Raw genomic sequence first — 20,709 nt, forward strand, 5'->3', positions numbered from 1 at the left:
CGAGCTGAGTGAATGCTCGCCAACACTCTTTGGTAATATGCGCAGGTGAACTCTACAAATCCGCACTCCAGATACTGATTATTGGATTTGATTTGCAGGCTGGAGCGAAGCCACAGTGGCGTTTACTGCTCTCAATGACTCATTTACCCCAGTCTATCTAGAAAGAGGGCACTTAACCTTTTGAGAACTTGGCTAATGTAGCTTATGTACCCTCAGAAAGTCCTAGCAATGGGCTGACATGACAGACGGGCTGCCTGTTGTTGTGTTACCGTGTAATAACAGTGACATTGTGGAGGGTATGAGCTGTCAGAACGCGCTCCTGTCTGCCCCGAGTACGGGAATCAAAAAGTTGGGGCTCAGAGAGCAGCCAACGCCCAGCCGGTGAGTCACGCCACAGCCATGTAACCACAAGCCGACAACATCTCTGGCCCGGTTTCAGCTGCCTCCCACGCCCCGGGCCCTGCACTTCTTCCACAGCAACCTCAGCCCTCCTCCCTGGGTCTGATTAACACAACAGTTCCCAAAATTAGCATGGGATAGGCATATGGCTCCTGAATCTAAGAGGAGACCAACAACCGATTTGAGTCTTTACAGCAGGAGAAACAGGCAACTCGAAGGGGGCCGATCTGCCGCCAGGTTCTATATTTCTATTTCTATGCCCCCTGGAAATCTACCTCTCTCTGCCCATTGTGCTGAGTGTGGTGGTAAAATGGATTGTAATTACTGAATGAAACACTTCTTTGAACTTAAAGGCACGTCTGGGCTTTACTTGCTTTGATATTGAGTTGCCTGGTAAACCTTGCTTTCAGCAAACAGGTCTGGGATTACCCGCACATCAATGTCATTTTTTTAACATAAAACTGTTTTGGTGTCACCCTTCCCTGCCCAGAATTGTGTGAAGTTATGTAAAAAAACACCTGGATCTCCTGGCCCGAGGGACAGTCGCTCGGTTGAAAATGTCACTTTGATGGTTTGAAGCTTCAAGCAGATGAGAAAAGGTTAAAACTAGTAAGTCATGTAATGACAGGTGCAGGACTCCACGCCCTATAATAGGGAATAGGAATGGACCTTTGGCCGCGGGGAAGGCAAAGCAAAAGCTGGTTTTACCCTGCAACTACATATGAAGGTTAATCCCTGTGGACGCCCAACCAAAATGTAAAATTAGTCTAAAAAAAAAACAAAAATGTTCCCACACAGGATTTCCCTCGGCTGCGTGAGTCACGTCTTTACTTTCTTATCGGGAATATATTTTTAGAAAAGCTCTGTCATGGCTACAGCCATTTCATTGTGCATGGTTCCATTTTATGTAGGGATGGCCAGGCCCTCCAGACAGATTTGGACCATTGATATATATGAACATGTGTATTCACAGATCAACATTAGCTACTCATCAGGGACCCAGCTATACCCAAAGTCCTTGGGTGGGTGGCAGGAGATGGGGTCATATTAAATTACTTTGATTTGCAGACATTAGGACTTCAGCAGAGGTTCATATAATGTTTTTAGAGATGTTGATAAAATTTAAAGTCTTGGATCTCACTGAGTCATTACAGGTTGAAGCACCTTTGCTGTTCTTCATACAAGCTCGAGTTTGCCAAAGTTTGTTCTTTGTTCTGGAAAATCAGACGACTAGATCTGTAATATGCATTCACAGCTCCATCCATAATGCCAGCCACGGCCCCAACCACAACTCTATCCACAGCCCCATCCACAACTCTATCCACAGCCCCATCCACAGCCCAACCCATACCTTCATCCACAGCCCCATCAACAGCTCCACCCATACCTCCATCCACAGCTGCATCTATAACCCCCATCCACAACGCCATCCATGGCTCAGTCCATAATGCCATCCGCAGCTCCATCCATAATACCATCCACATTTCCATTCTTACCTTCATCCATAACTCCATCCATACCTTCATCAATATCTCCATCCACTGCTCCATTTATAATGCCATCCACAGCTCCATCCATAGCTCCATTCACAGCCCCATCCATACCTTCATCCACAGCCCCATCCATAACGCTGTTGACATCTCCATCCAAAATTCCATCCACATCCCCATCCGTAACGCCATCCACATCCCCATCCATAGTTCCTCTTGTATGGTGAGTTACTGATGAGCGCCCTCTTTACAGTGCAAAGAAGAGGCTGCAGAAAGCTTTACTCCCCAGCAGGCACAGGGTTTTGGTCCATGCATTTTCCTTTAGGTTTTTTGGATGGGGTGAATAAAAGTGATACTTTTCCAGAATGCCTTTGGAAACCTGGACATTACTCGTGAATTGGGTTTTAGGAGTAGAACCTACTTCATATAAGTGTTTCGTCTAGCCCTAAGGGTCTGGTTTTCAGGAGTGAAATACGGCGGCAAAGCTTTAGAGTGGGCTACAGAAACACGCTGAGACATATCAATGGGAGTTGTCTTAGACATCCAGAACATTGCATGAAAGCAGAGTTTGGAGTGCAGTAGATACAGCGAGGTGAGTGAAATGCAGTTGGCCAAGGATCACAGCACAGTGGATGGAGTGCAGTTGATACCGGGTCATTGGAAGATGTATTGAATACAGTGAGCACAGGGTTACTGGATGGTTTTTTAATGCAGTGGGGTCACCCGATGGTGTATTAAATGCAGTAGGGGCACTAGATCACTGAAAGATGTATTGAATACAGTGAGCACAGGGTGACTGGGTGGCGTGTTGAATGCAGTGGGGTCACCGGACGGTGTGTTGAATGCAGTAGGGGCCCTTGGTCACTGGATGCTGTGTTGAATGCAGTGTGTACAGGGAAGGAGTCCATTTATTACCAGTTACTAGATCATGCCAAGTGCACACAATGAAGGAATCATCTGCAGCCTGGGCGGATTGTGTACTCTGTGCTGAGTTACATTGTCCGCACTGTTTGTTTTGCAGATACCGCAAATAGCCCAAAACTGGTTCATCCGGAAACCTGAGCTCACAAGGCAGGGGAAGCAGATCCGACCAAATCTGCCCCTATTCACACTGTTCGACTGCGGTGCATTGGCGACTGGCGCCCATTGTCCCCGTCCCTTTCATTGGCATCAGTGCTCATGGACAGGTGTGCTGAAAACAATGATTGCACCCATCCTTTAATGAAGTTAAGTTGCTGGGGAGTGGCGGTATTTGCCTCCGCATTTTATTAAATGTGTGTTGATGGCTGAATGGGCTTTATCAGAGAGTGCCTTTGAGAGTGTCGTATACTGCGCCCAGTTACTGGGAATATCCAGGTAACAAGATGCTGGCATACCCTGAGCTTAATCAAAAGAGACAGCTGTCTGTGACCAGTGGAGTATACCGAGACCTTCTACATACAGCAGGGGCTCTGGACACGGCTGAAACCCAGCCGGTAACCGGGCAATGGCCGCAACCAAACTGCGCCTGGTGCATGTGCTTCGACGTACCTGCACCGGCACCCGCCGATTTGCCCCTATCTTTGGTGTGTTTATTTGGCGAGGCTAAAACCAAAGGTGGTTTGAGTAAAGATGGAACGCTGAAGGTCCAGGTGGGTGGGAAGACCAAGACCCTGGCCAGGATCTCCTGAGCAGCCTTATCCTGAACATCAACCGTCTCCTAAAACAAAACCTCCGTACAGGAAGAGCCACCAGCATGGAGAGCAGTAAAAATAGCTTATGCCCGGTAATAACCCGATATTAAGACAGGGAGGCCATACCAGGCTCTGAATAAAACCACAGCTTGATCCAGGTGTGTCAATTCAAACAGCAGACACGGAGCATGCAAATCCCGGCGTCCTGTGTCCTGGAGCACACACGGCCGTACAACGAAGAATATTCAGGAAGGGCTTTTCTTTACTCAATCTCCTTAAACAGATCTTATTACATCAAACCCATAAACATTGAACAAGAGAGATCTTTAAAAAGACGGGCAACACTTCAACAAACTAATATAACCTGGGCAGGTTTATAGATTTGGAGGGGTGCTTCAGGTTGGGGTTACCTCTCCAAAATACTCGAGGGTATGGATTTGTTTTTACACAACCAAATGGGTTCAGCATTAGTGTATCTTTAACGACTTCACTCACGCACCATCACTTAGGTAAACAGCTTCTATTATCTTTAGTTAAGACCCAAACCTGGCCTTAGCGATCCCTCATATTTATTTATCTGACGTACACTCAGGGATAATCCCAGCCCAAGGCTTTGTGTTCATTGTCTAAGAGCACCCGCTGGTGGCTGCCGGACCAGTATCTGTTAGGATGTGGAAGGCTCCAATACCAGCCCAACCTTATGCATAATCTACACTTGGCAAGAGCCAGCATGAGCCCACCAAGCCTTCATCCTGTAGATGCACCCCTTATGGTTTAATATACAGGAGGCGCCGCGATAAATCGATCAGAAGTAACGGTTTAATATACAGGAGGCTCCGGGATCAATCGATCAGAAGTAACGGTTTAATATACAGGAGGCTCCGGGATCAATCGATCAGAAGTAATGGTTTAATATACAGGAGGCTCCGGGATCAATCGATCAGAAGTAACGGTTTAATATACAGGAGGCTCAGGGATCAATCGATCAGAAGTAACGGTTTAATATACAGGAGGCTCCGGGATGGATCAGAAGTAACGGTTTAATATACAGGAGGCTCCGGGATGGATCAGAAGTAACGGTTTAATATACAGGAGGCTCCGGGATCGATCAGAAGTAACGGTTTAATATACAGGAGGCTCCGGGATCGATCAGAAGTAACGGTTTAATATACAGGAGGCTCCGGGATCGATCAGAAGTAACGGTTTAATATACAGGAGGCTCCGGGATCAATCGATCAGAAGTAACGGTTTAATATACAGGAGGCTCCGGGATGGATCAGAAGTAACGGTTTAATATACAGGAGGCTCCGGGATCGATCAGAAGTAACGGTTTAATATACAGGAGGCTCCGGGATGGATCAGAAGTAACGGTTTAATATACAGGAGGCTCCGGGATGGATCAGAAGTAACGGTTTAATATACAGGAGGCTCGGGGATCAATCAATCAGAAGTAACGGTTTAATATACAGGAGGCTCCGGGATGGATCAGAAGTAACGGTTTAATATACAGGAGGCTCCGGGATGGATCAGAAGTAACGGTTTAATATACAGGAGGCTCCGGGATCAATCGATCAGAAGTAACGGTTTAATATACAGGAGGCTCCGGGATGGATCAGAAGTAACGGTTTAATATACAGGAGGCTCCGGGATGGATCAGAAGTAACGGTTTAATATACAGGAGGCTCGGGGATCAATCAATCAGAAGTAACGGTTTAATATACAGGAGGCTCCGGGATGGATCAGAAGTAACGGTTTAATATACAGGAGGCTCCGGGATGGATCAGAAGTAACGGTTTAATATACAGGAGGCTCCGGGATCAATCGATCAGAAGTAACGGTTTAATATACAGGAGGCTCCGGGATGGATCAGAAGTAATGGTTTAATATACAGGAGGCTCCGGGATCGATCAGAAGTAACGGTTTAATATACAGGAGGCTCCGGGATCAATCAGAAGTAACGGTTTAATATACAGGAGGCTCCGGGATGGATCAGAAGTAACGGTTTAATATACAGGAGGCTCCGGGATCAATCAGAAGTAACGGTTTAATATACAGGAGGCTCCGGGATCGATCAGAAGTAACGGTTTAATATACAGGAGGCTCCGGGATGGATCAGAAGTAACGGTTTAATATACAGGAGGCTCCGGGATGGATCAGAAGTAACGGTTTAATATACAGGAGGCTCCGGGATCGATCAGAAGTAACGGTTTAATATACAGGAGGCTCCGGGATCGATCAGAAGTAACGGTTTAATATACAGGAGGCTCCGGGATGGATCAGAAGTAACGGTTTAATATACAGGAGGCTCCGGGATGGATCAGAAGTAACGGTTTAATATACAGGAGGCTCCGGGATCGATCAGAAGTAACGGTTTAATATACAGGAGGCTCCGGGATCGATCAGAAGTAACGGTTTAATATACAGGAGGCTCCGGGATGGATCAGAAGTAACGGTTTAATATACAGGAGGCTCGGGGATCAATCAATCAGAAGTAACGGTTTAATATACAGGAGGCTCCGGGATGGATCAGAAGTAACGGTTTAATATACAGGAGGCTCCGGGATCAATCGATCAGAAGTAACGGTTTAATATACAGGAGGCTCCGGGATGGATCATAAGTAACGGTTTAATATACAGGAGGCTCCGGGATGGATCAGAAGTAACGGTTTAATATACAGGAGGCTCGGGGATCAATCAATCAGAAGTAACGGTTTAATATACAGGAGGCTCCGGGATGGATCAGAAGTAACGGTTTAATATACAGGAGGCTCCGGGATGGATCAGAAGTAACGGTTTAATATACAGGAGGCTCCGGGATCAATCGATCAGAAGTAACGGTTTAATATACAGGAGGCTCCGGGATGGATCAGAAGTAATGGTTTAATATACAGGAGGCTCCGGGATCGATCAGAAGTAACGGTTTAATATACAGGAGGCTCCGGGATCAATCAGAAGTAACGGTTTAATATACAGGAGGCTCCGGGATGGATCAGAAGTAACGGTTTAATATACAGGAGGCTCCGGGATCAATCAGAAGTAACGGTTTAATATACAGGAGGCTCCGGGATCAATCGATCAGAAGTAACGGTTTAATATACAGGAGGCTCCGGGATGGATCAGAAGTAACGGTTTAATATACAGGAGGCTCCGGGATGGATCAGAAGTAACGGTTTAATATACAGGAGGCTCTGGGATCGATCAGAAGTAACGGTTTAATATACAGGAGGCTCCGGGATCGATCAGAAGTAACGGTTTAATATACAGGAGGCTCCGGGATCGATCAGAAGTAACGGTTTAATATACAGGAGGCTCCGGGATGGATCAGAAGTAACGGTTTAATATACAGGAGGCTCCGGGATGGATCAGAAGTAACGGTTTAATATACAGGAGGCTCCGGGATGGATCAGAAGTAACGGTTTAATATACAGGAGGCTCCGGGATCGATCAGAAGTAACGGTTTAATATACAGGAGGCTCCGGGATGGATCAGAAGTAACGGTTTAATATACAGGAGGCTCCGGGATCGATCAGAAGTAACGGTTTAATATACAGGAGGCTCGGGGATCCATCAGAAGTAACGGTTTAATATACAGGAGGCTCCGGGATGGATCAGAAGTAATGGTTTAATATACAGGAGGCTCCGGGATGGATCAGAAGTAACGGTTTAATATACAGGAGGCTCCGGGATCGATCAGAAGTAACGGTTTAATATACAGGAGGCTCGGGGATCAATCGATCAGAAGTAACAGAATAGTAATCCTCCCTTGCACTGCGATGGAACCGGTAATAACATTTTATCTCGGGTACTGAATGGGGTCGATCTCCCATGTGGAGGGACTGCTGGGTAATTAGTTATGCTATAATCATCTCCAGCATTGAATCCGGACCCCGTAACACGAGCCGCCGCGTAGCATTTCTCCAGATAAAACCATTACTGGGGCGACGTTGTTGGCTCCTGGGAGCAATCCCCCCGCGTCTTAGAAAGAATTAGAAGCGATGTTGGAGACGCCGCTGGGGTGAAATTACCTGCGTGAAGGTAACACTTTGCGGTGATAGTAGAGGAGCCAGCTTTGTGCTGCGGGCTGTGTGTTGTAACCATAGAGAAAGGAATGCAGCTTAGTAAATAAAACCCTGCGCCTCGGGACTTTTAACTGTTACATGGATCTTCATTATCATCACAAATAGCTTGGAGCGAGGCTGCGATTAAACCCATGTGATGGGGCAGCAAGATGGCGGCTCCTGCATAGAGCACAACACAGAATAATAGAGGGGATCTCCTTTTTTATTTTAGGAGTCGAGGGAGAGGGAGTGCGGCTGACGGGAGTGCGGTGTACAGGTGTAAAGCAGGATGTATTATTTTCTTTTCAGTCGCACTCGGGGAAGCCGGGTAGTGAGCAGAAAGGTGTCCAGAATGCAGAAGCCCCTGCGCGGATAATAAAAAGAAAGTGCCCACGCTGTGCTGTCCCCACGCCGTGCTGGCCCCACGCATGCGCCACCTGCTGGTCAAAACATAAAATGCACCCCATCGTTCTCTTGTAGAGCTTTCACGAGATCTGTGTGAACTGAAGCATGCGCACCCTACTCGGCACCAGCCCCGGACCCAGGGGGTCTATCGCGACACGCATAGAAAGCTTTCCTAATAGAGGGTCCCTTTAACCCCCACGAGTGCCGACACAATAAGTCACAATACGCACACTTTACTGTTCACAGTTACAACGTATCACAACAGACAGGAATAATGATTGTGAGTGTGCGGTGAGTACATTGTATCACAGTCACACACACTATTACAGTGATAACAACACCGGCCACCTACCGGCCAGCGACCTCTAACGGGGGGGGGCTTGTTCCACGGCTCCGCTTCACTCCCCGGACAAAACCTGCGTTACCAACAGAGGCAAAGGATTCAGGGAGGTGAAATGTAACCCGTTACTGCGTGGGTACACTGCCTCCGGAAATGTCTCTGATCGTCCAGGAGACCCCATAATGTATAGCAGGAATGGGGGCCCCCAGGCCTAGGGCCGTTCCTGACACTGCATTGCCATCTGCTGGCTCAGCTTCCTGGCGATCTCACCAATCAGAGTCCAGTATTCATCAAAGCTTATCTTCCCGTCCTCGTCGGTGTCCAGTGATTGGATGAGCTTGTTCGCGGCTTCTTTGTTCTGTGTGTTCTGCGGGGACAGGGGTATTAAAGGGGTATTAAAAGGGGCAAGTGATGGGGTGCGGGGAACCGGGATGTGAGAACAGAATCAGCTATTAAATGTAAAATATAACACATGGAGGGACGCCGCGCATGCATGTTAACGCTTCCCAATCTCCCTAGAAAACAACTCGGGTGCGCAGGGTGGGCACAGAGAATCCCAACAATAATAATACCAGGAGAAAAACAGTGGCCTTTCATTGGGCCAACAACAAAAAATATGTAACGGTATCTGATCTTTCAGGACCTCGGAGGTCTCCTCCGCCATCTGAAAAGGTATGTTCTGTAATGTAAGGACGTTTTACTTTACCGACAGGGTTGTAGATCAGTGGGACAGCCTCCCAGTAGAAGTGGTAATACAGTGAGGGTATTAAACATGCATCGTACAGGCATACGGCTCCTGAATCTAAGACGAGACCAACGACTGAATCTTTACAGAGCGTCCGCCCGCCGCCCTCGTTGCTCGCGCTCATGCGCAGAGGCGTAGCGTCTCACCGTGAGGACGTGCTGCAGCTCCTGCGTCACCATCTTGCGGAACTCCTTCTTGTTCATTTTGTCGTGTTTGCCCTTCTTCTCGGCGTAGATGTAGAAATTACGCACCAGAACTTCAATGGCCGACTCCAGCGGGCTGCAGCCCGACGCCATGTGTGCCTGCAGAGGGGTGAAACGCGCCGGGGGTGAGCGATCTCCTGCGTTCCCTGCGCGCTGACGGGAACTTCCAAGGAACCGGAGATTCCTGAATGCTCTTCCTTCCTGGCCTTTTAACCATTTCCCTGACGCAGCCCCTTAATCATGGACCCTTCCTAACCCCCAACCTGACCTGGCAGCCCCCTCCGCCCCAACCACTCCATCCTGACACTCCCAGCCGAGCACTGTTTATAGTAACAAACACGCGTGTGCTCCTGTGATTCCCACTCTTTGGGTACACGCTTACCGTAAGCATGTTAACCCATCGGTGACTGCTGCATGTACAGCAAGGGGTAGAGTCAGCTGTGCAACACACCTCGGGGGGAGTCCCAATACCACGGAAGGGAGCATATCGGGGTACAAAGACCCGGCAGGCTGTCTCTGGCTGTAGACTGTAAGCTCTTGAGTCCAGGCCCAATTGCCTGTATCAGATCAGCATGCAGCCGATGTCACCAGGGCAGCCTCTGGGTCACCTTCACATCCGATCCAGCTGTGTGTGTGATGCCCCCGGCACACCCTCTCCCTGCCCCGGTATCTCTCTAAACCTCAGACATACCGATCGTGCATACACCGGGGTTATGCGGTTATTTATTGCCCCAACCCTGTGGGTATATACCGGTAAGCGGGGTATTTACCGGGCGCTGTCTCCTCCCCTCTCCGGGCGCCGCTCGCAGCCGCTTCCTCTCTCTTCGGCTCCGTGATTGGTGTCTGGGCGGTGCATCTTGGCGGCCAGGCACCGCCTTCGACACGCCTCTTCACGCTGTGTCTCCACCCCCCGCACATGGTCTCCTGCACCGTTATTGTTCTCACCTCGGTATATACTCCGCTCTGCCCTTTTACCTGAATGTTTTCCTTCGGTTCATTCCCAATGCGGCCTCTACCGTGCCCTGTGTACCCCAGTCTGCGCACCGTGCCCTGTGTACCCCAGTCTGTGCCCCTCACGGTGCCCTGTGTACCCCAGTCTGTGCCCGCGCCGTGCCCTGTGTACCCCAGTCTGTGCCCGCGCCGTGCCCTGTGTACCCCAGTCTGTTCTCCGCACCGTGCCTGTGTACCCCATTCTGTGCCCCGCACCGTGCCCTGTGTACCCCAGTCTGCGCACCGTGCCCTGTGTACCCCATTCTGTGCCCCGCACCGTGCCCTGTGTACCCCAGTCTGTTCCACCGTGCCCTGTGTACCCCAGTCTGTGCCCCGCCCCGTGCCCTGTGTACCCGTCTGTGCCCCGCCCCGTGCCCTGTGTACCCCAGTCTGTGCCCCGCACCGTGCCCTGTGTACCCCAGTCTGTTCTCCGCACCGTGCCTGTGTACCCCAGTCTGTGCCCTGCACCGTGCCCTGTGTACCCCAGTCAGCGCCCCGCACCGTGCCCTGTGTACCGCAGTCTGTGCCCCGCACCGTGCCCTGTGTACCCCAGTCTGTTCCCCGCACCGTGCCTGTGTACCCCAGTCTGTGCCCTGCACCGTGCCCTGTGTACCCCAGTCAGTGCCCCGCACCGTGCCCTGTGTACCGCAGTCTGTGCCCCGCACCGTGCCCTGTGTACCCCAGTCTGTTCCCCGCACCGTGCCCTGTGTACCCCAGTCTGTGCCCCGCCCCGTGCCCTGTGTACCCCAGTCTGTGCCCCGCACCGTGTCCTGTGTACCGCAGTCTGTGCCCCGCACCGTGCCCTGTGTACCGCAGTCTGTGCCCCGCACCGTGTCCTGTGTACCGCAGTCTGTGCCCCGCACCGTGCCCTGTGTACCGCAGTCTGTGCCCCGCACCGTGCCCTGTGTACCGCAGTCTGTACCCCGCACCGTGCCCTGTGTACCGCAGTCTGTACCCCGCACCGTGCCCTGTGTACCGCAGTCTGTGCCCCGCACTGCGATAAGAGAAATTATGACAGCAGAGGTGTTTTTCAAGGAGCTTGTTTTTAATTGGCTGTTGCAGCGTCTGCGCCCCTGCGCACTGCGTCCCCCCCCCCGCCCCGCGCATTGCACTGGCTTCACTGGCGTTTGATGACCCTCTTCACGTTCTTGGCTGTTTCTCCAATCAGCTTCCAGTATTCGCTGAACTTCATCTCGTTGTCGTCGTTAACGTCCAGTTCCTGCAGCTTCTCCTTCAGATTCACGTCCTGCGCGAGAAACCCTCCCCGTTAACGGACATGGCGGGCAACGACCCAGGGAGGGGAGAGGGCGAGGCTTCTATTACTCGCTGATTTATCTATACATAATACGGGGGGCCTACTCACTGACTTAACTATACATTATACAGGGGCTGGCTCACTGATTTATCTATACATTATACAGGGCCGCCTCACTGACTTAACTATACATTATACAGGGGCTGGCTCACTGATCTATCTATACATTATACAGGGCCGCCTCACTGACTTAACTATGCATTATACAGGGGCTGGCTCACTGATCTATCTATACATTATACAGGGTCGCCTCACTGACTTAACTATACATTATACAGGGGCTGGCTCACTGATTTAATTATACCGGCGGGCCAGCTCATTAATTTATCTATATATTATACAGGGGGCTGGCCCGCTGACTTATCTATACATTATACAGGGGCTGGCTCACTGATCTATCTATACATTATACAGGGCCGCCTCACTGACTTAACTATACATTATACAGGGGCTGGCTCACTGATCTATCTATACATTATACAGGGTCGCCTCACTGACTTAACTATACATTATACAGGGGCTGGCTCACTGATTTAATTATACCGGCAGGCCAGCTCATTAATTTATCTATATATTATACAGGAGGCCGGCCCCGCTGACTTATCTATACATTATACAGGGGGCCGGCTCCCTGATTTAACTATACATTATACAGGGGCATCTCACTGATTTAGTAATTGTGTTATTATTATTAGTAAAATTTTTAGTCTTATTAGTATTATTATTTGTATTATTGTTGGTAATATTATTGGTAATATTATTAGCCGTATTATTAGTATTATTATTAGTAATATTATTGGTCGTATTATTAGTAGTAATGTTATAAGCCCATGTGGCCACCTCTCACCTTCATCAGGTGCGGGAACTCCTTGTTGGCCATGGCAGTGAACTCGCGTAGGGTGAGGGTCTCTCGCTTGCCGTCGGCTCCGGCGTAGTCATAGAAGCATTTCACCACGGTCACGATGGCCTTCTCCGTCTCTGTGTGCGCAGTCGCCATCTCGCTGCTGGGGAGAGACACAGGGAGTGACAGAGGAGAGAGGATCTAGCCGCAGGCCAACAGGAAAGAGACAGGCACATCAGCCGCCTGAAAAAGAGACCTCTGAGGCTTCAAGAGCTCATGTGACTTTCCCTTGCAAATTTACTCCATAAAAAGTACCCCCTACAATCAAAGACTCTGTCAGGGCATAAAAACTGGAATAAAGTTGAACAGCGGAGAGACAGGGATGAGCCGCCCAGGAGAGAGGGTATTCGCATGCATCTTACCAGATTCCTCGCAGCAACCACTCTGAGAGACAGCCTCCTACAGAGTGAGTTATACAGCCGCGTGTCTGCCCTACCCTACCCCACCCAGAGGGCCTGGCACCCAAACAGCCCCCCAGTGTTCACCCGGGGCTGGCTTCAAGCCTGCACAACCGGCTGGCCCTCGTCTGTGTGCCTGCGGCTTGGGCGATCCCAAAACCGACAGGGAGTGTGAAGTTAACCCATTCTGTCCCAATCACAGCACCTAAACATCACCTGGATGTCAGCACAGCCACCCTCCACCTCTGCTGGAGGATTATGCCAGGGATCTACTACTCTGTGTGTGAACCAGAGCCCCATGTGCCATGAGTCTGCATACATGGGTCACGACCGGTACTGTGGGATCTTATGGTGCCCGTCTCATCTCATGATGATGAACGGCAGATAATCCAACACAAATCAACCGGTAAGAAGCTAGAGACCTGGAGCAAATGTAAACATGGCGGCCAGCAAATAAAATCCTTTACTCTCAGCCGAGGCGGATAACGGCTAATGAAAAAGGAAACGGGAAGATTTATTCAAGAAAGGGTGAATTCAGCGCGGAGGTTTCCCAATCGATTACAGACGGGACCTTCGGGAGGTTTCGAGGCGGGGAAGGTGCCGGAGACTGAACAGTGGGCTCTTGGGCAAGAAAGATTGAGTCATTTGTGGGATTTTCCAGAAGAAAACATGCTGCACTGCCCAGAGACGGCCAGCAGAGGGCAATGTTATCAATATTATTCAGACAATTTAGACTTTAAAGAATTATATATATATATATATATATATATATATATATACTGTATATAACTTACTAGCAACGCCCGCCTGTAATTAATTTATACAGCAGCAGCAGTGTTATAAGATTACATATTAATTATTTACTGGCAAGGACAAATACCCCTCCCCAAGGATTGTGTTACTAATATTAAACATGTATGGCGCATGACTCAACAAGACCCTGTGTCCCATGGAGCTTAGCGGTATAATGGCAGACCCTGTCCCAGGAGCTTACAGTCTAGCAGTATAATGGCAGACCCTGTCCCAAGGAGCTTACAGTCTAGCGGTATAATGGGAGACCCTGTCCCAAGGAGCTTACAGTCTAGCGGTATAATGGCAGACTCTGTCCCAAGGAGCTTACAGTCTAGCGGTATAATAGGAGACCCTGTCCCAAGGAGCTTACAGTCTAGCGGAGTGTGGAGTTGGGATCAGCGCAGTGTGGAGTTGGGATCAGCGCAGTGAAAAGTTGGGATCAGCACAGCGAGGAGTTGGGATCAGCGCAGCGTGGAGTTGGGATCAGCGCAGTGAGGAGTTGGGATGAGCGCAGTGTGGAGTTGGGATCAGTGCAGTGAGGAGTTGAGATCAGCGCAGTGTGGAGTTGGGATCAGCGCAGTGAGGAGTTGGGATCAGCGCAGTGAGGAGTTGGGATCAGCGCAGTGTGGAGTTGGGATCAGCGCAGTGAGGAGTTGGGATCAGCGCAGTGAGGAGTTGGGATCAGCGCAGTGAGGAGTTGGGATCAGCGCAGTGTGGAGTTGGGATCAGCGCAGTGAGGAGTTGGGATCAGCGCAGTGAGGAGTTGGGATCAGCGCAGTGCGTGGTCTGTCTCACTATAATTAGGTTACAATCTCTGGCCCCAACATCACAGACCTTCTTCACAATTTTCTATCCCGGGGTCTGGTAACCAGAGTCACCATGGAGACGTTCCACGACTCCACAGAGGTGGAAATGCGAGCAGCGACACTGGAGACGGGCAGCTATCATTGTTTAGGAGTTAATGGATACCCGGGGGGGGGAGCCCAGCAGAGCGCTGATCACAGTCTGTATCGGGCACATTCTCACGCTGGGAGGACTCAGGTGTGGGACATGTCTGTCACGGCTGCCTCCTTGCATGTTATGATGTTTAGCGCTCCGTCCCACGCGTGGTCTTTGTGTGACCATCTCCACCATGTCTGGGTGTTGGGTGAAAACGTTCTTCTTCGGCCATGCTTTGCTTTCCGGAAGGGATGTCTCATGTTTTAAAGCCCTGTGACGCTCTGCTACTCTGTATCATTTAGTAAGGGGGAGCGTTTGCATACGCTCTCCTATTCAGGGGTCTCACAACAAGCTGTCTTCACCCTTCTTTCCAGGTATCTGCGCTCAGCCGGAAGCGAGGTCGAGCGGACATGTCTTCGAAGCTTGAAGAGGCCATGGAGAGTCTGATCTCCGTCTTCCACACGTACTCGTCACGCGAAGGGGACAAGCACAAGCTGAGCAAGAGGGAGCTGAGGGACCTTCTGCAGAACGAGCTCGGAGAGTTCCTGGAGGTGAGAGACATGGGGTGCATGCGCCCAGGGGCCCCGAGTGACGTATTTAAAGCTGCCGTTCCACCTCCCTTTCATACATGACACCGTTCCTGGCACCGCTGAACGCACAAACCCTTCCTGGAGATCATTCCGGAATCAAGTGTCATTCCACCACATTCCTGATTTTTGCAGGGAACGCTTACTTGTCATACGATACCAAAGCAGGCGCCGATGCCTGTTACCATAGAAACAGAATAGGGCATCTGTGGAACGGAGGCTTTAATGACAGTGCGATACGGGTGATAGGGGTTTTAGTCCTTGCTGTGATACCGCGTGTTCTCTTAACCTGCCCCCGGCGTAACACCAATGCCCCCGTCCCTCCGCAGACCCAGAAGGACGCCACGTCCGTAGACAAGATACTGAGGGAGCTGGATGAGAACGGAGATGGCGAGGTGGACTTTCAGGAGTTTGTCATCCTGGTGGCTTCGCTCACCGTGGCCTGTAACACGTTCTTCTGCGAGAGCACCTGATCCGCCGGAAGAATCATGTGACCCCATCTCTAAATAAATAATCAGAAAGACGGGAACCGGCCCCGCTGTCTTATTTATTCCCCCGCCAGCCGGGGCGTATGCCGTGTATGCGTGTGAATGGCGTGAGTAGATTTTGCGGCCGTGGGAAATGGAAGGTGTTGATGGGATTTAAGCTGCAAGTGACGATGCGGCTCAGAGATGGAGACGTCAGATGGCAGCCGGCCTGAGGACAGGAAACCTATCCGGGGCAAATAGCCAAATAAATGGCCACATGAACCGCATGGTGCGGGGCAAACAGACGCTCGGGTTCATACTAACACAGATCCTACCCCACGCACGATTCACACAGGGCAGTTATACCATTATGCTTAATACTGCCATGATGCTCAGATATACGGCTAGGAGTGATTCCTGGAACTACACAGAGGTATTATTATTATTTATTGTTTTATATAGCGCCATCAAATTCCGTAGCACCGTACAATGGGTAGACAGGACATAACAAGTAGTATGTAACATAACAAATTGACTAACAGAGACAACACGTGAGGAGGGTCCGGCTCAAACGAGCTTACGGACTAGAGGAAGAGTGCCTATCATGCTCAGCCAGCCTTTGTTCTGGGAGGGGTTGATGTGATGCCCCTGTTTGGACCCTTCACCTGTTGCACGTCTTTGGCAGGATGGGTGTGATGGGAGTTGCAGTTCATAGCAGCTGGGTCAGTGGGTGTGGGCGTGTCCTTTCCTCTACGAAGATGATGGTGGCCTACTGTTGCTTGTGGGTGGTCTTCCCCACCTAAGATGGCCGCTTGTCTCTATGGTAACCTCACGTTTTGAGAGCGAGGCTGAGAAGGGGCGTGGAGTGACGTCACGGGCCTCTCCATTTTACGGTGATCGCGGCCATTTTGTGGTAGCGGGTTGCCGGGGGGCGAGTAGCAGCCAGTTCACCGAGACACAGGTACCTGGCGCGGCCGGTTGGGGAGTCGGGTTGATGGGCAGCGCTCACCCCTGCCTCTGGCATTGGGTAGTCAGGCTGGGGCAGAGTATTCTTCGGGTTCCTGGGGGAAAGGGGGCTTTTGTCATGCGGGGTATTTTCTGGGCCTTCTTAACGTGCTCTGTCTGGTGTATCTGGGCAGATTGTAAGGGAGCGGGGCCCGGGAGGAGGGGGTTTATGGGGTTAATTTGGATAGGGGTTATTGGGAGCTTTGTGTCTGGTGCTGCCACCATATCATGCTTTCCAGCCTGGGGTGCAAGCCGTCAGCCCGCTGTGGGAGGCATGGAGGGGGTAATGTGGGGTCGCTGTGTCATTCAGGACGTGTATGTGGGTGGTCTTTGCCTGCGCTCCGTGTCTTGTATGACCGGTCCCTGGTCTGTGCAGCAGCTCTGGGGATGGGGCAGTTCTCCCGCCTTCCTGTTTGTAGCTTAACATGAATTCTCTCTCTCCAGGTTTTCCAGACATCAAGATGGCTGCTCCGTCCGCATCTAAAGTCGTGCTAAAGAGCACCACCAAGCTGTCCCTGAATGAGCGGTGAGGAAGCCCCACAGCACCTCGTAACATACCATATGTAGAGCGTGCCCAGCGTGGCCCCCAGAGGGCAGCACCTGACACGAGGGCTGGTGCTCGCTGCCGGCGGCAGCCGTGGCGCGTGCTGGTAACGGGCCGTGTGACAATGTAGCGTTTGCTAGCGTGTTTCCGGGTGCTAATTACACACGGCACCCGCTCTAGAAGGCCTCACGCCCTCCCTTTTCTTCCACGTGTCTTACATGAGTGCAGCCTGGTAGCATGTTACCCGTGCTGCGTGACGCCTGCTGCCGTGTCCGAGGCCGACGCACTCCGGTGTGGTCGGTGCTGTAAGAGGCATGATGCAGGACACTCTCCTTGTCCAAAGACCCTTTAACCTTGTTCTAGGGTCTTGTAAGAGGCAAACGCTTTTCACCCTCCATCCACCCCCTTTGCCTGTCCTTCCTCTTTACCTCCTGTCTGTCTCATCGTCTCTTTAGAGTGTTACCTGTGAGTGCGAATTCATCTGGATAGAGACTCTGGCACCGTGACCTAAAACCCCGTCCAGGTGTGAGGAATGTTCTCGCCGCATATCAGATTTACATGCGTGTTGAGGCTCTCCAATACACGGTGTTCTCCTAATGCCCTTATCTGGAACCCGGACCTGCTTTTACCCCTCTTAACATCCACCCTCCTCCATACTATAATAGATCTCTGGCGCCAACATCTTGGTTTTATCGTCTGTTTCCTCTCCCCTGCCCGCTCCGCTTCCCTCTCCCCTGCTGCCCCATCTTCTCTCTGTTGCTCCCTTGGCTGCTGGATTCTGTTGCTGTGATTTAGTTGAAATGTGGAGGCTGAGTCGCACTTTGAGATGCGTACCACCCAAACACAATAGTGTTCATGGCATCTGGCCCACCCCTGGGGGGCTAGAGGTACAAGATAGTGTATGTTGAAAGTTTATTAAACCCTGCCCCCATTTTGTTCGACCTTGAAGCTTCACTAACTTGCTGAAGAACAAACAGCCGGTGCCAGTGAATATCCGGGCTACGATGCAACAGCAGCACCTGGCCAGTGCTAGAAACCGAAGACTGGCCCAGCAGATGGAGAGCAGGCCGTCTGTCCAAGCCGCGTTAAAGCTGAAGCAGGTGAGGCGTCTCGAAGGCTCCTCGTGGCGCTCGTTGGACGGAGCGGAAGGAGTAATGCCGCCGTGTCACAAACGTATAGAGTAAAAGGGCAAAACCTAAAAACGAGAGGGTCAGAGGCTGAGGTGGAATGGGAGGAAGTCTCTCTACTGAGAGGGTGGGAGATGTTGGGCAGACATTGGCTTGTGTGACGTTTCTTGGGGACAGACAGACAGTCGGTACGAGACCGGCGCCATCCTGCTTCACTTCAGGGACTTGTTTCACACTTGGCTCCATAGACTGGAATATGGCTGCTTCTGCTTAACCTCAGGTGTGTCATACTTGCAGAGTTTTGTACTGCAGCTAGATAACACATAATCCATAGTGAGGTAGATCGGAGCTTTTCAGTCTGGTTTAGAGGCGTCAGAGCCTCGAGCTGCATCTGGAGCCGCTGCTGCTGCTTGACATCAGTTACATAGCGAGTCATTTAAAGCAAAAGTTAATGTGTGTGTGTGTGTTGTATACAATGGGCCAGCTAATTTACTATATCAGTCTTTAAATAAGGGACCTGCTGTATCCATGCTTGCTTGGGGGGGTGCAATAGAATACGGATTGGGCTCCCTCAGCTGTTCCCCTCTGGAGCCGAGACGTCTGTCTATCCCTGGGGGAAAGTTCTTGACACTCGGCTGAGTCAGACCTTAGTGTGTGGCAGGTTGCGTGTGTTTGTGGGCCCTCGGTGGTCTCTTAAGCGTATAACGGGGTGAGTGGAGGGCAGCTGATACCTGCCAGGGTGCAGTAAGTTTGGGGTTTGAGGGATATACTCACTCAGGGCGGCACATGCGCAAGCAGGACTCGTGTTTTGTGACTAATTCTACTTTCTTTTCTTAGAGCTTAAAGCAGCGTCTCGGTAAGAGCAATATCCAGGCCCGATTAGGAAGGCCCGTGGGGGGTCTTGCCCGTGGAGCCATGGGTATAAGAGGTGGCGGAGTGGGACTCCGGGGCTCCCACAGGGGAGTGATGCGCATTGCTCGTGGCGGCAGAGGGATGCAGAGGGGCGCTCAGGTTCTTAGAGGTTTGTAGCGTGCCGTGGGTAAGCTGTGGTAGCCCAAGGCCAAGAATCATCGCCTTTCTGACTCTTGTCTTTGCTGTCTTCAGGGCAAGGTCTCCGAGGCCGCGGAGGTGCCACCAGGATGGGCCTGAGGCGGGGAGGAATCAGGGGCAGAGGCATGCCTACTCGAGGCCTGATGAGAGGCGGCCAAGTGGGTCGTGGCGGTCTGAGTGGAAGAGGTGAGTACGCCTGAAGACGGCACTCTTGCCATGTGTGATGCCAAAGGATCCTCCTGAACGGGACTCAGAAGTGAGAATTGGCCGTATTCACTAACCCTGCTTTCCTCTTTCCAGGCAGAGGAGGCACCGTGGCACGTGGCAGGGGAGGGTTTGGCCGCGGACGAGGACGGGGCAGAGGACGGGGAGCGGTGCGTCCCGCCCTGACCCGAGAACAGTTGGACAACCAGCTGGACGCCTACATGTCTAAAACCAAAGGCCACCTCGACGCGGAGCTGGATGCCTACATGGCGCAAGCCGACCCGGAATCCAACGACTGACCCGGGTGCGCTTTTAGCTGGGGACGGACTTTTCGGCGCTCGCTTCCTCCTTTTAGAGTTCCTTTTACATTTTGATACGGCTAGAAGTTTTTGTTATGTTTTATATTAAATGTTGAATGTACCGAGACTGCCTGGCGCCTTGTCCTGCGGTCGGGTTCCAGAGACACTGCCGGGCCGGAGGCAGTTGGTTTTATCTGCCCCGTGTCTGTTCACACGCCAGCTGGAAGCGTGTTACATGTTTTGGGGGTTTTCTGTTGCATCTTCCTCCTGCTCACGTGTTTTGGTTTCTGGGGGGGGGGGGACAGAAGGAAACGGGTGCATATGGCGGTGTGCGCAGGGGTTTTGTTCTGTGAAGTTCTCGTGGCGCTCGGTCTGTGTACAGAATATCGTCTCGTTTTTGACACACGTGGCGTTGTGTTTAAACGCGGCCACCATTAAAACTTTCCAGTCTGAGCGAAGCCGGCTCCGTGCCTTCATTTCCTTGAAAGTGTTATCGGTAACCTACAGCCTGGGGTGCCTTATACCAGGGGCTTAACGAAATTGGGCAAATGTACCCCTTACGTGATCGCCCCCACAAACCTCTTCAGAAGAGAAGTCTGCCTGTTCCTCCCCGCCGGCCCTTCTGGGGATACGATCTGTTAATGACGCAGCCCTTGTGCAGGTAACCCTTTGGTTCTGTGTGGTTCCCTCTATTGGCCACAAGAGGGCACTGTCTGCAGCTGTAGTAGGACAGGTAACTGTGTGCTCGGGGGCCGGCATCTGGGCAGTAGTGTGTGGT

The 20,709-nt window shown here is 51.2% G+C and overlaps 4 protein-coding genes across 6 annotated transcripts in view; 2 read left to right on the forward strand and 2 right to left on the reverse strand.

Annotated features, from left to right (window-relative positions):
• S100A1 (S100 calcium binding protein A1) overlaps positions 1-15,764 on the forward strand; it is a 65,140-nt gene extending 49,376 nt beyond the window's left edge. The window contains exons 1-3 of one of the 3 annotated variants that reach the window (XM_053475610.1): positions 9,322-9,438; positions 15,023-15,199; positions 15,565-15,764. In XM_053475610.1, the coding sequence (XP_053331585.1) occupies positions 15,059-15,199; positions 15,565-15,708 (285 nt within the window). In that variant the 5' untranslated portion in view covers positions 9,322-9,438; positions 15,023-15,058 and the 3' untranslated portion in view covers positions 15,709-15,764. Of the gene's footprint in view, positions 1-9,321; positions 9,439-14,709; positions 14,751-15,022; positions 15,200-15,564 lie in introns of those variants that run through there. The other 2 variants (XM_053475611.1, XM_053475609.1) reach the window with 2 other exon arrangements.
• Positions 8,243-9,838, reverse strand: S100A16 (S100 calcium binding protein A16). Its single transcript, XM_053475612.1, has 3 exons — positions 9,696-9,838; positions 9,257-9,412; positions 8,243-8,732 (listed from the first exon to the last, which is right to left on the reverse strand). The coding sequence occupies exons 1-3, from the start codon at positions 9,702-9,704 to the stop codon at positions 8,577-8,579; spliced, it is 321 nt and encodes a 106-aa protein (XP_053331587.1). The 5' UTR covers positions 9,705-9,838; the 3' UTR covers positions 8,243-8,576.
• On the reverse strand, positions 11,328-12,654 carry LOC128505293 (protein S100-A13-like). The gene is made up of 2 exons (XM_053475616.1): positions 12,466-12,654; positions 11,328-11,549 (listed from the first exon to the last, which is right to left on the reverse strand). Exons 1-2 carry the CDS (start codon positions 12,613-12,615, stop codon positions 11,421-11,423), a joined length of 279 nt encoding a protein of 92 aa, XP_053331591.1. The 5' UTR covers positions 12,616-12,654; the 3' UTR covers positions 11,328-11,420.
• A 774-nt stretch (positions 15,765-16,538) lies between the features above and the next one.
• CHTOP (chromatin target of PRMT1) lies at positions 16,539-20,389 on the forward strand. Its single transcript, XM_053475280.1, has 6 exons — positions 16,539-16,663; positions 17,152-17,233; positions 18,201-18,351; positions 19,216-19,399; positions 19,483-19,614; positions 19,729-20,389. Exons 2-6 carry the CDS (start codon positions 17,169-17,171, stop codon positions 19,929-19,931), a joined length of 735 nt encoding a protein of 244 aa, XP_053331255.1. The 5' UTR covers positions 16,539-16,663; positions 17,152-17,168; the 3' UTR covers positions 19,932-20,389.
• Positions 20,390-20,709: the final 320 nt, after the last annotated feature.

Source organism: Spea bombifrons, chromosome 9 (assembly GCF_027358695.1).
Source record: "Spea bombifrons isolate aSpeBom1 chromosome 9, aSpeBom1.2.pri, whole genome shotgun sequence".
Classification (NCBI taxonomy): Eukaryota; Metazoa; Chordata; class Amphibia; order Anura; family Pelobatidae; genus Spea; species Spea bombifrons.

Coding starts and splice junctions, on each gene's coding strand:
- LOC128505293 (XM_053475616.1), bottom strand. CDS start 12,615: ATGGCGACTGCGCACACAGAGACGGAGAAGGCCATCGTGACCGTGGTG. Junction 11,550..12,465: donor AGTTCCCGCACCTGATGAAG/GTGAGAGGTGGC, acceptor TTTCTCGCGCAG/GACGTGAATCTGAAGGAGAA.
- S100A16 (XM_053475612.1), bottom strand. Junction 8,733..9,256: donor AGCTGCAGCACGTCCTCACG/GTGAGACGCTAC, acceptor CTGTCCCCGCAG/AACACACAGAACAAAGAAGC.
- CHTOP (XM_053475280.1), top strand. CDS start 17,169: ATGGCTGCTCCGTCCGCATCTAAAGTCGTGCTAAAGAGCACCACCAAG. Junction 17,234..18,200: donor AAGCTGTCCCTGAATGAGCG/GTGAGGAAGCCC, acceptor TCGACCTTGAAG/CTTCACTAACTTGCTGAAGA. Junction 19,400..19,482: donor GGGCGCTCAGGTTCTTAGAG/GTTTGTAGCGTG, acceptor TGCTGTCTTCAG/GGCAAGGTCTCCGAGGCCGC.